This window comes from Acipenser ruthenus, chromosome 7, assembly GCF_902713425.1.
Source record: "Acipenser ruthenus chromosome 7, fAciRut3.2 maternal haplotype, whole genome shotgun sequence".
NCBI classification, from domain to species: Eukaryota; Metazoa; Chordata; class Actinopteri; order Acipenseriformes; family Acipenseridae; genus Acipenser; species Acipenser ruthenus.
Window position 1 is genome coordinate 11,019,502 of NC_081195.1, and position 14,821 is coordinate 11,034,322.

The following is a 14,821-nucleotide window of genomic DNA, read 5'->3' on the forward strand; positions in this document are numbered from 1 at the left end:
TGATGCCACCACTGCACATCAAATTGGGCCTTATGAAACAATTTGTCAGAGCTCTAGATAAGGAGTCGGCAGCCTTCAAGTACCTTCAAGACTTCTTCCCTAAGCTGTCTGAGGCAAAGGTCAAAGCCGGTGTCTTCGTTGGACCACAGATAAAGAAGATCCTGGAGTGCAATGAATTCCCCAAGAAGCTCACTAGTAAGGAGAAAGTGGCTTGGAACAGCTTTGTCGCAGTGGTTTGGGGCTTCCTGGGCAATCACAAGGCCGAAAACTATGTGGAGCTGGTTGAGACTCTGGTGAAGAACTACGGCACAATGGGCTGTAGGATGTCCCTCAAAGTCCATATCCTTGATGCTCATCTTGATAAATTCAAGGAGAACATGGGAGCGTACTCGGAGGAGCAAGGCGAGCGCTTCCACCAGGATATACTGGACTTTGAACGCCGCTACCAAGGACAGTATAACGAGAACATGATGGGAGACTACATTTGGGGGCTGATTCGTGAAAGTGATTTACAGTATAATCGTAAATCTCGAAAAACTACTCACTTCTAAATCTTTTGTAGTCATTGTTGTATTACTTTAGTATAAATACATGTTAATTTGGATTCATATGTTGTTTTTTTCTGACTTTATGTGAACGAAAAGACACAAATTCGCCCATTTTCTCATTGAAAATAGGTAAATTTCAAAATATCACTGTCCTGGTCACAAAAGCAAAGTTTGTGGGGAATAATAGCCATTTTCTATACTTTTGAGGCATAAGCAATTAGGAAATAACACTTACTACCCAGGAACCAAAAAAAAAAAAAAAATTGTTACACGGTGTAATGCTTTTCTTTTCAGATATTGCTGTGGTGTTTCAACATAATAATGGTAATAACTTATAGTTTTGTTATTATCGTGAAACATTATGCCTTAATTAATAAAGCATATTGAAATGTGTTCTAAAGGCTGTTATAAACTACTTTAGACAGTTGTTATTATTAATAATATTAACATGCTATGATAATTGTATTATAAAGCATGTTACTAAGGCATTATTAAAAATCACCAATATCTTAAATAACATTTTTAATAACATGTTTTATGAATGGATCATTAAATTAAAGTATGACCCAATTCTGTATCAATGATCTGACTACCATCACTCTCACAGATTAATTAATTAGGCTTTTTTTTGTCAGTTTCTACCCTTCAATTCTCTCATTAATGATTGTCAGGTTCCCAGACTTTCTTTAGACTTTTCATTCATATTATTATCATCTGCAGCCTCACTTCAATTTATTAGTATTTGGTTTAGTTTTGACATCCAGTAAGAGGAATTTGTTTAAGGGACTGATTCACAGATTATAGGGCTACTCTGAGTCACACCATGATTTGTATTGTTAATCATGACTTCCTATTCAGCAACTGTTACAGTGATGATCTTCTGTAGGCTGAAAACCACAAACAGATAGACAGACACACACACACACACACACACACACACACACACACACACGCACATATACAACAAAAATCAATCTTTGTATTCACTATTTTTATTTCCTGTTCTCTGTTGTCTTATCCAAAAGGTTAGTTTTGTTTTTTTTTGTTATTTTTAGTACAAAATATTTTAAAGAATGATGGGTAGACTATTGTAAATCAAGTCCTGCCACAGCAAGCCCCCTCCTTAAAACAGTTGCTTTAAACTCTCTGAAGACTGCTTTGTTGAGCTGTTATAGTAGGCTTGTATTTGTAGGCTATTAAACATCTGATGAAGGGGGTTTTCAAAGGGGAAGCTGTGTCATATCCATATGGTAAAAATATATATATATATATTGAAAAACCCCTCTTCAAGTAGGGTTTAAAAAAAAAAAGAAAAACGGAAACAACATTTGATTTGAACATGGTGACGCTCTTAAATGATGTCATTAGGCTCTGCAGAGTGCTTTTGATTCAAAGGGAAATGTCGGCTTTTACTGGCCAATTATCATCATGTATATTTTGGCTCATCTCAGTTTAAAACTTTTAAACCTCAACATCAATAGATTGAAGAATTGTAACAAGAGGGATTTTTTTAAAAACCCTGCCTGAAGACATTACACGCTATTGTTATGCTTATGTGTTTATAATGTGGATCTGCATCGGCCACGCAAAACTCACCTGTTTACAGATTAAAAGGCGACAATATGTTTTAAATTGAAAGCACTTGGGAGATTATAGACACAGCACAACCTAATCACGGAATCACTGTTTGTAGAAATGTGTGTTAAAGAAATACAAAGATGACATTCTGGTGAGCAACACTTCATCAGAAGGGGTCTGTGGTGAGTTTTGACTTATCTGTCATTGTCAGAAGTTTGTGTGCACCAGTGTTTTCTGTCATTTCAGTTTTGGTTTGAGCAACACAATGCTTCATTAAACATTGATGCCAGCTAAATACTTCGACCCTTGTCTTTGTTCACCTCTAAGCTGATGCCAGCAAGGTTCCTATTTGCCCGAAACAAAATGATACCAAGAGACAGTCTGACAGCTTTAATAACCTGTGACAACTGAAATCAGTGTTAAATGAATTACAAGTGACCCAGCTAACAGACTGCAGCAGCAATTCTTCAGAGATTTTAACAAGATATAATAACAGAGTGTGAAAGAAATTGCCTTTATCCTGTTTTGCATATTTAATATTGCTGTGGATTACTTCAAACACATCTCCTAAATGGTGGAATGTTGATTTTCAAGCAATTGTGCCACAAACAGAGCTACCCAAGCTAAAGTCATGTGATTAACTTGGTTTAGACAATGCTCAAATGAGTTCTCTGAAGAAAGAAAGCTGGCCATCTGCATAGACAGTGTTTAACAAAAGTCTCCACAGGAGCCATAATAAGCTGCTTAGCTGGAGATGATCTTCAAGATTATTGTAAGTGTTCAGGAAAAGAAGAGTGCACAATTTTGTAGCAGTATGCCAACAGTCTTTGTCATTTTTATGTTGTCACCACATGTAACTTTGGGACCAAATCATTACATCTGTATTTCCAAACTGCTGCTAAACCTAATGAGAAAGTGGATGCAAAAATGACCAAACCTATTTTTGGTGCAATTAAAACAGTCTCCTTATTGGAAAATATCCAGATTTCCCAATATCTAATTAAATCAATGTATGATGCCTATCATTATCAGTTACATAATATGTACAGTATAATAAATCTATTTTAATAATGAACAATAATAACCATATCAACCATTCACAAAAAGTGTCTTGCACAACCAACTAGAAATACAATAGGGAAATACAAGCAACACTTTAATGATTAAAACAAGCAGGCAAAAGAGGGACAAGCTGGTTTTAAGGAAGATAATGACTTTTTTAGGCTCACACTGGCCAAGATTAAATGAGTTTTGCTTCCCTGTTCATAAGCCTTAACTTTAATACAATGATATTCAGTGGCACTGTACAATGGAATTGAAATGGCTCTGAACCCAGGGGCAATGACAACACAAGGGCAGCTAGATGAATGATACCAGAGTGATAATATTAATTCAATGGTAACCCGCTTGCAGTATTGTCAATGTTGAATTAGTGTGCTACCGTATCAGCCCACTGTGCAATCTGTATCTGTAAAAATTCAATTGGGGAGAACGAAAAGCACTGTGAGTGACATTGACTGATTTCATTTTTCAATCTCAATTACAGCGCTAAATGAAATAGGTTCTTTTTCATATTTTCAAAGGGAAAAAGAAAATAATTTGCTGTCATATGTTCAGCAGCTACTCCTCCAGGGACTCATTTCCCAGCTCTAGTGTATCTGGTTTCCGGCACTTATATGTCAGTGGGACTTTTAACGGCGATAACCTTTAAAATGACATGGCTCCAACATAAATCAAACTTCTGAAGTTTTTACCAATCACAAAATTCTAAATGGAGTTTGACCAATTGCAATTGTGTAATTCCATATAGTATATTGGTGTTTTGGCTAGTGCTACAGAATACTACTTGTATTGTATTCTTTTTAAAATTTAAAACACATCCATAAATTCAGATTTTTAGTTTCATGACAATATAAAAATAAATGTTTTTAACATGGATTTGATGTAATCTTGTATTATAGAAATAATACAATAACACTTTGAGGAGTATCTATTGTATACAGAAACAAAATTTCACTTATATCCCTCACTGACTGAACAGAAATGCTGCATTCGGATAGGGACTTAAGGTTTGGATTTTGTCAAATGTTTGGAGTAACACTGTGATTTAAGGATATTGCATATTCCCCTTTAGTAAGGGGAATGAAAATATTATAAGCTACTTTGCCATCTTTACAGATATAAAGGGTTAAACCTGTTGCTCTGTGCATCTGTATTGTGAGAAACAGGAAATCAGCCTTTTGTTTGGTTAACAGCACCTCTAAATTTGTTTAATTAACCTATTGTGGTCCAATGATTGTGGTGAGACAGAAACACTCAATGAGTATATTTTATATTTATCAGCTCCCCAGTGCCCACTGCTAACTTCAGAGACACTGATATATACATTGGGTAGTTTGACAGGAGGTGCATGATAAAAAAGTATATGTCAGTATTTTGTATTTCAGCTGTTGGAAAAGCACCAACAATGAGTTACATTATACTCAGTCAGATTGCACAATTCTAAAATAGACTTACGGTAGGCTAGTTAAATCAAAAACATCCACACCCTTTCCTAACATTCATCAAGGCTTACCTGTAGGTTGCTGTATAAAACTGTTCTGACATTTAAAAAAAAGATCACTGCAGCATACATTTACAACTATCTTACTTTTGGATACATGTACAGTACAGCATACAACAGTACCGTAATGGTTAAAAATACATTTATATTAATGAGTGTGTAACAGGGCAAGGAGCCTTGTACATGGATTTTGTTTATTTTTAGAACGGGGTTTCCCCCTCTGCCCCTGTGCAGTTTATTTTGTATTTGTGGTTTATTAGTATTATGATTATTGTTATGATTCATTATTGTATTTAGATGACAGTGAAGCGCCTGGACCAGGTGAAAAAGCTAACAGAAAAATGGGGACCGAAGGAGTTACCAGCAGAGGGGGAAGAAACGATCAAAGCCTTCGTGGAGCTTTTCGTAATCTTACTTATTCTAATAGCCAATGCCATCGTGGGTGTTTTGAGAGGAGGAACGAGAGAGCAAGGAAACTTAAAAATTAAACCTATAGGTTCCGTGAAGGCTGCTGCCCAGCCGGACCTCAGTATTGTTTTGTGTTCCTGACTTGTTTTGTTTGAACTTTTATTTTGCTTTGTGAGCACTTTGTTTTGTGTTTAAAATATTTGTTTTATTTTTGTATTATTTAAATAAACGGCGCTGCCGCGTCTTTATTTTGAACTGCAGTACATCCCTGGTGTCAGTTTCCTTCCTGCTTCTGGCCTGACGACGTCACGACTCAGCCACCCTGTCACAGAGTGCTATTGTAATCAGTGGCACACTGGTACTAGTATTATATTCCCAGTTCATAATCGATACAGGGATATTTGTTGTATCCACTCTGCTTATTTTGTCAGGTATTGGTGAATTAATAATAAACCATTATTTATTGACACCATTTTTCAGTCCTTTGATAGGATAGTATCCCTTTTTCTCTTAAATAAGAGGCTTTATTTCCATAACCATTAAAAAAAAACATAAAAAGGTAAACAAAAAGCTACATACAACTTTTTTTCTTTTCCTTTTTCTTTTTAAACAACGGTTTTGAACAGTAATCCGTACTATCTGTGCTAGCCCTGTGTTCATGAACCCTCTGGAATTTACATTATGTTTCCTTGATTCTTTCTACAGTCACTCTACCTTATTTGGTAGTGGGCTGCAGCTTTGAAATCTCTCGAGGATACTGGTTAAATTGCATTGTTTGTGTTACACTGATACTTTCATTCTTCAGGAAAATGAAGCCTAATGTGTTTCCACCTTAATTTAGAGTTTTATAGAGTGCTGTTTTTCTTTTCCTGAGTCACTGCAAGTCCAGCTCTGGGCACAGCTCAGTCTGGAGGCTGTGCACATGTGCACATGACCTGTATAACACGTGTTTATTTTCTGAGATTTAACATAATGGCTGGTCATTTGCAAGGTCTTATGAAGCCTATTTTTAAATTGTATATGTTTTAAAATGCACTTTTTCAGTAGGAATCTACTTAAAAGCTCATAAATAAACATTTTCTTCAGTTGTCTCAAAAAATGTGTTATTTTTTTTATAACATTGGTATGTTTCATGGTTCTGTAGGTAAGTTTTTCCACCATTTTATCTGCACCATGAAACCAGTCAGTAATTGCTGGTTTAATCTAATTATAATATCAATCTGGGGTTGCCAATGCTTCCGTATGTAATTTACAATCAAATATGCAACCAGATGTTACACTAAGGTCAAAGATCACCTATATGTACTGTCACATTTTGTTTAATGTAATTTCCAATTATAAAGTCTATTTCCCTAATAGTATTAATTGCCAGCCATCTCTTCAGATCTACCACCTGCTTTGTTTCCTATAAATTATTTCATCAGAGTGATTTTGAGAGATTCATGGGGCACACTGTTGAGGGAAACAAACATTGACTTCAGCTTAGTGGCAGATATAGATGTACCATGATAGTGCTTCAGAGTTTCAATTTTGAAAGGGAGATGAAACCTTATTTGACCCTTTCTTAAACAAAAAAAAACCCTGAAGCCAGCCAGAAAGCTCTATGGAAAATCAAAAGGGACATTAAGAAACTAGATGAAGTAAACGTAGTGCATTATGGAATGATAATTCAGTGACACTGATGAGTAGTATTGACGTGTTTTCTTGCCTGGTGATCCAGACTTCTGCACTTCAACACATTGGCTACTCTATTGAAATGTCATGCTGCTTTATGACTTGCACTGCTGCCTCTGAATGCGCTGTTGCGAGCTACATAGTTTGTAGGTAATGCTACTGTATAAGGTTGTATTTAGGTTACAACAACAATAAAGGGGTGATGCATTAAATCAGATAATCTACTCTGACTATTCTCCAGCGTGTGAGAACTGTGCTCCCGACTTACTCACAGCGTCTACAAGCCTGTTATAGATCCTGCTGTTAAAGGCAAGGCAGGGTGGAAATTATACCTTGTGACCACCGTTCTAATGCATGGGGGTCAAATAAGTGCTGCTCATTGATACATTGCAAATACAGAGAAATGCAAAGTACAGATCATTATAGAAAATAGTATTTGTTGCGCATTGTTTCTGTCCTTCATTTATTTTCCACAAAAATATTTATATGTTATCAACAATTATCGGTGTAAATGATTCCATATGAAAACATAATTAAATATTATTGAAAAATACTAATCACAATGATGAAATAATGTACCGGCATATCCTTTCAATCACGTGTACCTATACCAAAGTATTTTGACAATACAATCCTTTATTATCATATAGTAATTGGTATAAAGTATATTGCCGCTCTTTTGACATACATAAATAATACATAATGCTCACACGTACATTGTAATAAGAAGCATTCAAAGAAAGGCAGTGCTTTTAAAATTCTGAAAACCAAAACTGTTGGGAGGCTTATGTTGCAGATTGATTAGGCTATCCTGCTGGGGTCGCCACATGGAATGCAGTACTTTTTTGCCGTCTGACACAACTTGCTGTAATTCATTCCTTCCAGTGCTATGGAATTCTGAGTTCTGAACTCCAGGTCCGACATTCTCCTTGTAAGGGCAACAGAATGCATGACGTAGTTTGGGAAGAGCTCGCCTCTCTAACAAACACGATTAAGGTGGTACCGTGTAGGTTTGTCTCTTTGTTATGAATGGCATTGCAATACACCAATAAAAGTAAGGGCTACGTGCAGTCGCTATTCCATCTATTGGCCAGAGGGCGCTGGGTTGCGGTAACAGCTTCGTTGCACCACCGTTTGGAGCTGCTGCGGAGTCTCTCCCAGTTGCTAGTTGGAGGGGGAGTGAGGCTTGTAGTTTTATCTTAAAGTGACCTGTCTGGGAAAGGCGTTTTTTCCCCGCTTTAAACATAACAAAACATAGGGTAAAAGCAGCATAAAAGTTTTTTTTTTCTTTCTAGGAAGCAAATTTAAAGTTTTCAAGATGCCGGTTTTCCATACAAAGACGATAGAGAGTATCCTGGAGCCAGTGGCTCAGCAGATATCCCACTTGGTGATAATGCACGAAGAAGGGGAGGTGGACGGTAAAGCGATCCCGGACCTAAGTGCACCCGTAGCTGCAGTGCAGGCGGCTGTCAGCAACCTCGTCCGGGTGAGTCCCCGTCCGGAGTCGAACGGGCAAAAGAGTGTGAGATTCAGGCGAAGTGCATGGATTAGTCAAAATTAACGCCTCGAATTTCATTCTACTTACTCCCTAGCCCTGTCAACTCTTTTCCATACTCTCTGTCTCAATAAATAGTGAACATAATTAGTGCATATGTTTTGGTTGGCCAATTAAACAAGCGAAGACGTTCCCAATTAAACTTTTAGAATTTAAGCTGCTGCTTTACTACAGGTACTAAATTGATTCGTAATGTCAGCCAGACTGAAAGAAAATCTGCTCTTGTTTTGGTGTGGTTATTGAGATGATACTTAAGTTACGTTTGACATGTAGGTGAACAGCACCGTGCCCATTCAGCAATTTACTTTATTTATTTATTTTCCCAACAGCTTTACACGGAATGCTTTTTTTTTTTTTTTTTTTTTTTTTTTTTAATAAATTAAATTCAGGCAATCTTTTTTTGTGTGTTTCTGTGGTAACAAATACAACTTGACCGTTTACTATGTATCAGCTGGGAAAGAAGTAACAGTTACAGATTGCACCCTTTTTAAGTGTAACAAAACAAAAGATCATTAGGCTACTATTATTGATTTCATAATACTGTATTTTGTAAAAGAAAAATTATCTGCAAGACAACAGAGAGAAAAAAGAAAACGAGTACTGCTTTCCAAAACAGAGACATGGGATTTTTGGGAGGTGGCTGTCTCTTGTAACCTTTCTTTAAGTGGTACCACAGTAACAAATACTTGACAAGCAAGACTATAGACATATGGAAAAACAAGAATAAACAAGTGAAGGGCCACGGATTTTAGATACTCCTTCTGATCGTTTTGATGGAGTAGAACACAACGTAAGAATGCCGCTTCAGAACATGAAGGGGTTTTCAATTAAACACAAAGTTAAGTACAGTACTAACACTTGGAAAAGCCTTTTCTTTGTGCAATTAGTCAATTAAAAACTACTTTGCCATTCCTAGAAAAACAATACCCTATTGTCATTTGTTTTTGGTGTAGATTATAATGTGATTATTGTCTACGTGGGTTTTATACTGTAGCAAACATACTATATATTAAGTAGAGTTTAACAATTACAGTTCGGTTAAAAAATATTTATTGGTTATACATTTAAAAACAATAGCTTAATGGTTCATATAGATTTAATTTAAAAGCTTACTTACATACATGTTTTATGTTTAGGAGTGCAATTTTCTCAATACAATTTTTCATCTCCAATAAAGCACTCCAGTACATATTTTGTTTGGCCTAAAAAGCAGTTCAAGTGAAATAATAATAATAATAATAATAATAATAATAATAATAATAATAATAATAATAATAATAATGCAAACAGTGAAACAATAACGCTTGTCAAAGAGGCATTCTTTGTAGAATCTGAAGGTGAAGATCATGAAATTAGCATAATTAGTAAGAGGTTTTGAGATAATACTGCAGTCTAACAGATGTTTGACTGGGCTTTTGGCCAGATGTGGTGAAGTCCTCAGTTTTTTTCTTAAAGTGCTTTACAATAAAGCATGTTGTGTGGATGAGTGTCTAATGATGCTTCAGAGGACATCATTTGGAAAAAGAGACGTCTAGTAAAATAGACACTGTAATCCGTCATTAAACATGTGCTTGTGACCATGGTTACTGGTGTGTGTTTTTTAAAGGATTTGGGAATTTCTGAATTGCTTCCTGTGGATAGGAGACAGTAGATAGAAACTCCTGCTAGTCCTTCACCCATTACTAGGTTTCAGAACTCTCATGCAGGCTTATTATTGAAAAAACAAAAACAAATAGGTGCCAGGAATTTGAGCAATCAAGTGTGGTCTGAACTGCATCGACTTGTCACAGCATATCTCATCTGAAACAGGCTTACCCATGCTGCTATTGGGGAGGAGCAATTTATTTGAAAGAGAAACTCTAATCATTTAAATAGCACACCTAATGAAGTTCTGAAAACTAGAACTGGATTTAGGACTAGTGGAATCTGTCAGATTTTAAACTAGCAGGACCACACATAAATTCATAGTTTATTAAGTGTACCACAGAGTGGACCCACAAACATACTTGGTTTTAATTTACATGCCTAAAAAACATGAAAACAAAACCATTTATGGAGATGAAGCTTGCATTTATTGCATGCATTTATTTTAAGAAAGACTAAGTAGTAATCCTGTCCTCTTTCTGTGAAAAACAGTTATTCGATTACTGATGGAGGTTGGGGTTCATTTTGGAGCATTTGACTGACCTTTTATAAACCCCAGCAGGAAGGAATTTGGCAACGGATGGGGATTGTCTGTTTGATAAACACGGCGGCAGTTTTAGCACAGCCTACCTCAAAATGTTATATAAGGATGTAAAAAGACTAAATACATAAAACGTGTATATGCAGCCAATTTTATATTCATCTGCATTCGTGATTATAGAGCTTTTAACCTCATCTCATCGACAGACTCTGTGACAGCCGTGCATCTCAGAACACTGCCCATTACACACAAAATCAGTACTGACAGTGCATTCTGTAGTACTAAATCCTGCTGTATTTACTGGTCCCAAGGTGCAAATCTGAATGTAACAAGTGAGCAGTCATTACTGGCAACCAGGGAAGGAAGAAACAGGGTGTAGAACCTTATCTGTGCAATGCACTTATCTACTACATAAAAAAGGATGTGGCACTACTTGTAGACATCATGTTTTTAGGTAAAACAATGATGCCGTACAGCAGTGAGTAAATCCAATGCAGGTATGGAAGTAAGACTGGCATGGAATAGCAGTTTGATGTATTCCAGGTTTTTTTTTAGCTTCATTTGCCACAGTGCGTAGATACAGTAACACAAATGATGAACTTTTGTATTCAGTTTAAGTGCAACAGTTGTAATTTGCTGTTGGTTAAGACACTTGTTAGTAAACTGTGTATGGAGTAGTTGTAAGAATGTTATGCATTTCCTTTTCAAATGTTGAGTGCCAGGCTCTGATGTAACTGTATGGGTTTCCTGTTGCACTAGTAAACCACAACTGGTTATCTTTGGGAATCATTTCGTTACAACATAGCCATACACAGTGTATGTGAACCATCTCGAAGTAGTGCTGGTATGTCAGCTGATCATGTAATGTCCGTTGGCTTCAATTTGAAGATTTTCGTTAATGTAATCAGCCCCGTCTGGAAGCAAGCAGGAAACAGCCTGGATATATTCTGCCTCCGGCAGAGACAGTGGACTTAAAACACTACCTTGTAGGGAGAAGAAGACTGCTGTTATACTAGCTGAGAATGTGCTGCTGTGTTTTAAACTCCACACATTGGAGATATAAACTTTGACACCCCCTCTGTTTGATTGGGATCAATGCATAATATAATATAATATAAACTACAAAAAATAAACAGGGAATAGTAAATCACCAGGCCCAGTTTACAAAGCTATGTTTTTAGTTTTTTCAAAATATGATTTTAGATCGAATTTGGTAAAGAAGCCAACAACAGTCTAAGTGTTTAATGGATTTTCAAATTGATCAATAATTTAACTTATGGCTATATGTAAGAAAACAGGGTTACCTGTATTTAGTTCCTTCTAATAGAAGCAACAGTAACTCAATTAAAATTGGTAATTGAGATTTCCGGCTCTACTGAGAGCATACAGATCTGAACTTAGCCAGACTTAGATTTGAAGCCAGCAGGCAGGGCGTGTTTACCTCATTAATGAGGTAAGTGATTCCCTACTGTGGAGGAAAATACTGCGGTCTGTGTCTTCAGTGAGGAGTCTGTGAAATGCTTGTTGTTAACCCTGGAGTGGACATTGATAGGTGCTGGCTGTGACCTATTTATTAGCAGATGCCCTTATCCAGGGCGACTTACAATTGTTACAAGATATCACATTATTTTTACATACAATCACCCATTTATACAGTTGGGTTTTTACTGGAGCAATCTAGGTAAAGTACCTTGCTCAAGGGTACAGCAGCAGCAATTAATTTATTCAAAATAATTGTTTTGAGAAGAAAATGGTATAGTAGTTCAGTAAGTGTGTAACGCAGCACTTTCCATCTGTGTCAAGCCCTCCGGGGACATCACGTTTTTACTGTCATCAGGGAGCCAGGTTGAGTTCTATTCCTTGGCTGCCGTGATAGACCAGCTAGTCTATAGTATATCGCCATGACGGCATCTGAAATGAAAAATAAACAGCCTTGGTTTGGAAACGGGTCCTGCACGAGTGAGACATCACAAACAGCCTTGGTTTGGAAACGGGTCCTGCACGAGTGTGACATTATACACAGCCTTGGTTTGGAAACGGGTCCTGCACGAGTGTGACATCATAAACAGCCTTGGTTTGGAAACGGGTCCTGCACGTGTGTGACATCATAAACAGCCTTGGTTTGGAAACGGGTCCTGCACGAGTGTGATATCATACACAGCATTGGTTTGGAAACGGGTCCTGCACGAGTGTGACATTATACACAGCCTTGGTTTGGAAACGGGTCCTGCACGAGTGTGACATCATAAACAGCCTTGGTTTGGAAACGGGTCCTGCACGAGTGTGATATCATACACAGCATTGGTTTGGAAACGGGTCCTGCACGAGTGTGACATCATAAACAGCCTTGGTTTGGAAATGGGTCCTGCACGTGTGTGACATCATAAACAGCCTTGGTTTGGAAACGGGTCCTGCACGTGTGTGACATCATAAACAGCCTTGGTTTGGAAACTCAGGTCCTTCACTTGCTTTTTATGGAGATTGAACCATAAACTAACCTTGGGCGGCATCAGACTGGCACTGGGGTAGCGCGACACAGCCTGTCTGTCTGTCTGTCTGTCTGTCTCCACAGCCAAGTTTGATTTCCGGGTGGGAAGCCTCAGCCCTATGCTGTGTGAAATGGATCTCCCGTCTATAAGTGTTCCTTGTATCATTCCCCTTTAAGCATTCTCTGTTTCATCTTTGGAGAAATGCCATAAAACAAATCTATAGTGAAGGCAGCATGTGTGTGTCTACGATCAGTACAAATTGTCTCTGTGACTGATGTTTTATTATTATTTTTAATGTGTGTTTTTTTTTTTTTTTTACCTCTTACCAGTTTTAAAAAATTCTCTGTGTTTGCACATGGGGCGTTCAGAGAATATATTTGTCTTTGATCATTTCATGGGGCAACCCACAGTGTTTTGGACACGAGGAACAGCTTCTGCTCTGATAAAATCAACTTACTTTTATTTAGTCTATAAAATTCTAAGCCTCCAGTCAGGCCTTAGTCAAGCTGGGCCAAGCCCCTCTGACTGATTTATTATAATAATAATAATAATAATAATAATAATAATAATAATAATAATAATAATAATAATAATAAGTAGCCAAAATTCAATAAATATTTATTTAAGGATATTCCAGTGCAGCACAGTGATTTAAATAGTAGAATTAATACTATAATTAAGACGTACAATTACATTGGCAAAATATAATTTTTAAAATTGATTGCTTTGTTTATTTACTATGTGACCAATGCTTTTTGAATCGATCATTGAATCATCACTATGGGAAAATTTAAGCAAGTTGAGAATGCCAAGACAACGAGTCTCCTGTCAATCTATGAAGTGAAAACTACATAGCTGGGCAACATTGTGTTACTATGCATAACAAAGGGGCAAAGCTTCAAGTGAATCCGTGAAATTAAGATACACTAGGAAACTATTGTGCACCAGTTGTGCACCATTTGCAGTTTTATTATTGATAATTATTAACGAAAATTTTTTGTATTTTCTGTATTTTCCAAAGCAGAATTCTGAAGTCTTTATTCTATATTTCTTATTATATTGGATATTACCTTTTTGCTCTATTTGAAGTAAGGCACATGAGGATCCATGTTATTAAAATAAGAGCAACACCATGAAATGACAGGGGTTAAGAGTTAGCAATACAAATGTAGCTTTGCCAGAACAATGCTACATTTACCCTTGTGGCAAACTATTGTGTTAATTACTAGCTTGCTTGCCTGCATTTTCAACGGTTACAGGACATGACTGCTTCCATCACCGCATGACCCAATACAGCGTTTCTTCTGCACCTACTACCAGCAAGTACTGTATTAAGTGATCCTCGATTCCCCCCCCCCCCCCCCCCCCCATCCTCCATCCTGCCTGTGCGAGAACCTTTTATGGACTCCAAATTAATTCTAAGAGCTGCCTTAAATGGGAGGCACTTGGAGTCTTTTACATTTGGCCTGTGTAATATAACCTTTAGAAATGCTATTATACAGAGCATCCTCTTTCAGCCAAGCACAGAGAGAGTATTTACATCAGGCACTGTGAATGAGTAACTCCATCATTTTTAGTATGTTTACTTGTTCACTGCTGGAAGAAAAGAGCTTGGGTCTGCTGCAGACTTGCACGATCACCACAAATATATTTTTAAAACTATTTTGTATGCAGAGACGGCACCAAGTCAAATGATAAATCTAGATGTCAGACTTGTCAACTTGTCAACTTGCCATAACATATGGTCACAGATGATCCACAGCACATGCCAATGAATGTGCTTATTATCATTAAAAAAACATTGGGAAAATGAAAACCATG

The 14,821-nt window shown here is 37.0% G+C and overlaps 1 protein-coding gene across 4 annotated transcripts in view; it reads left to right on the top strand.

Moving 5' to 3' along the window:
* The first annotated feature begins 7,836 nt into the window (after positions 1–7,836).
* LOC117415756 (vinculin-like) overlaps positions 7,837–14,821 on the top strand; it is a 35,087-nt gene continuing 28,102 nt past the window's right edge. For 2 of the 4 annotated variants that reach the window (XM_034026522.3, XM_059026340.1), the window contains exon 1: positions 7,837–8,257. In XM_034026522.3, coding sequence (XP_033882413.1) covers positions 8,090–8,257 — 168 coding nt within the window. In that variant the 5' untranslated portion in view covers positions 7,837–8,089. The remainder of the gene's footprint in view (positions 8,258–14,821) is intronic. The other 2 variants (XM_034026523.3, XM_059026342.1) reach the window with 1 other exon arrangement.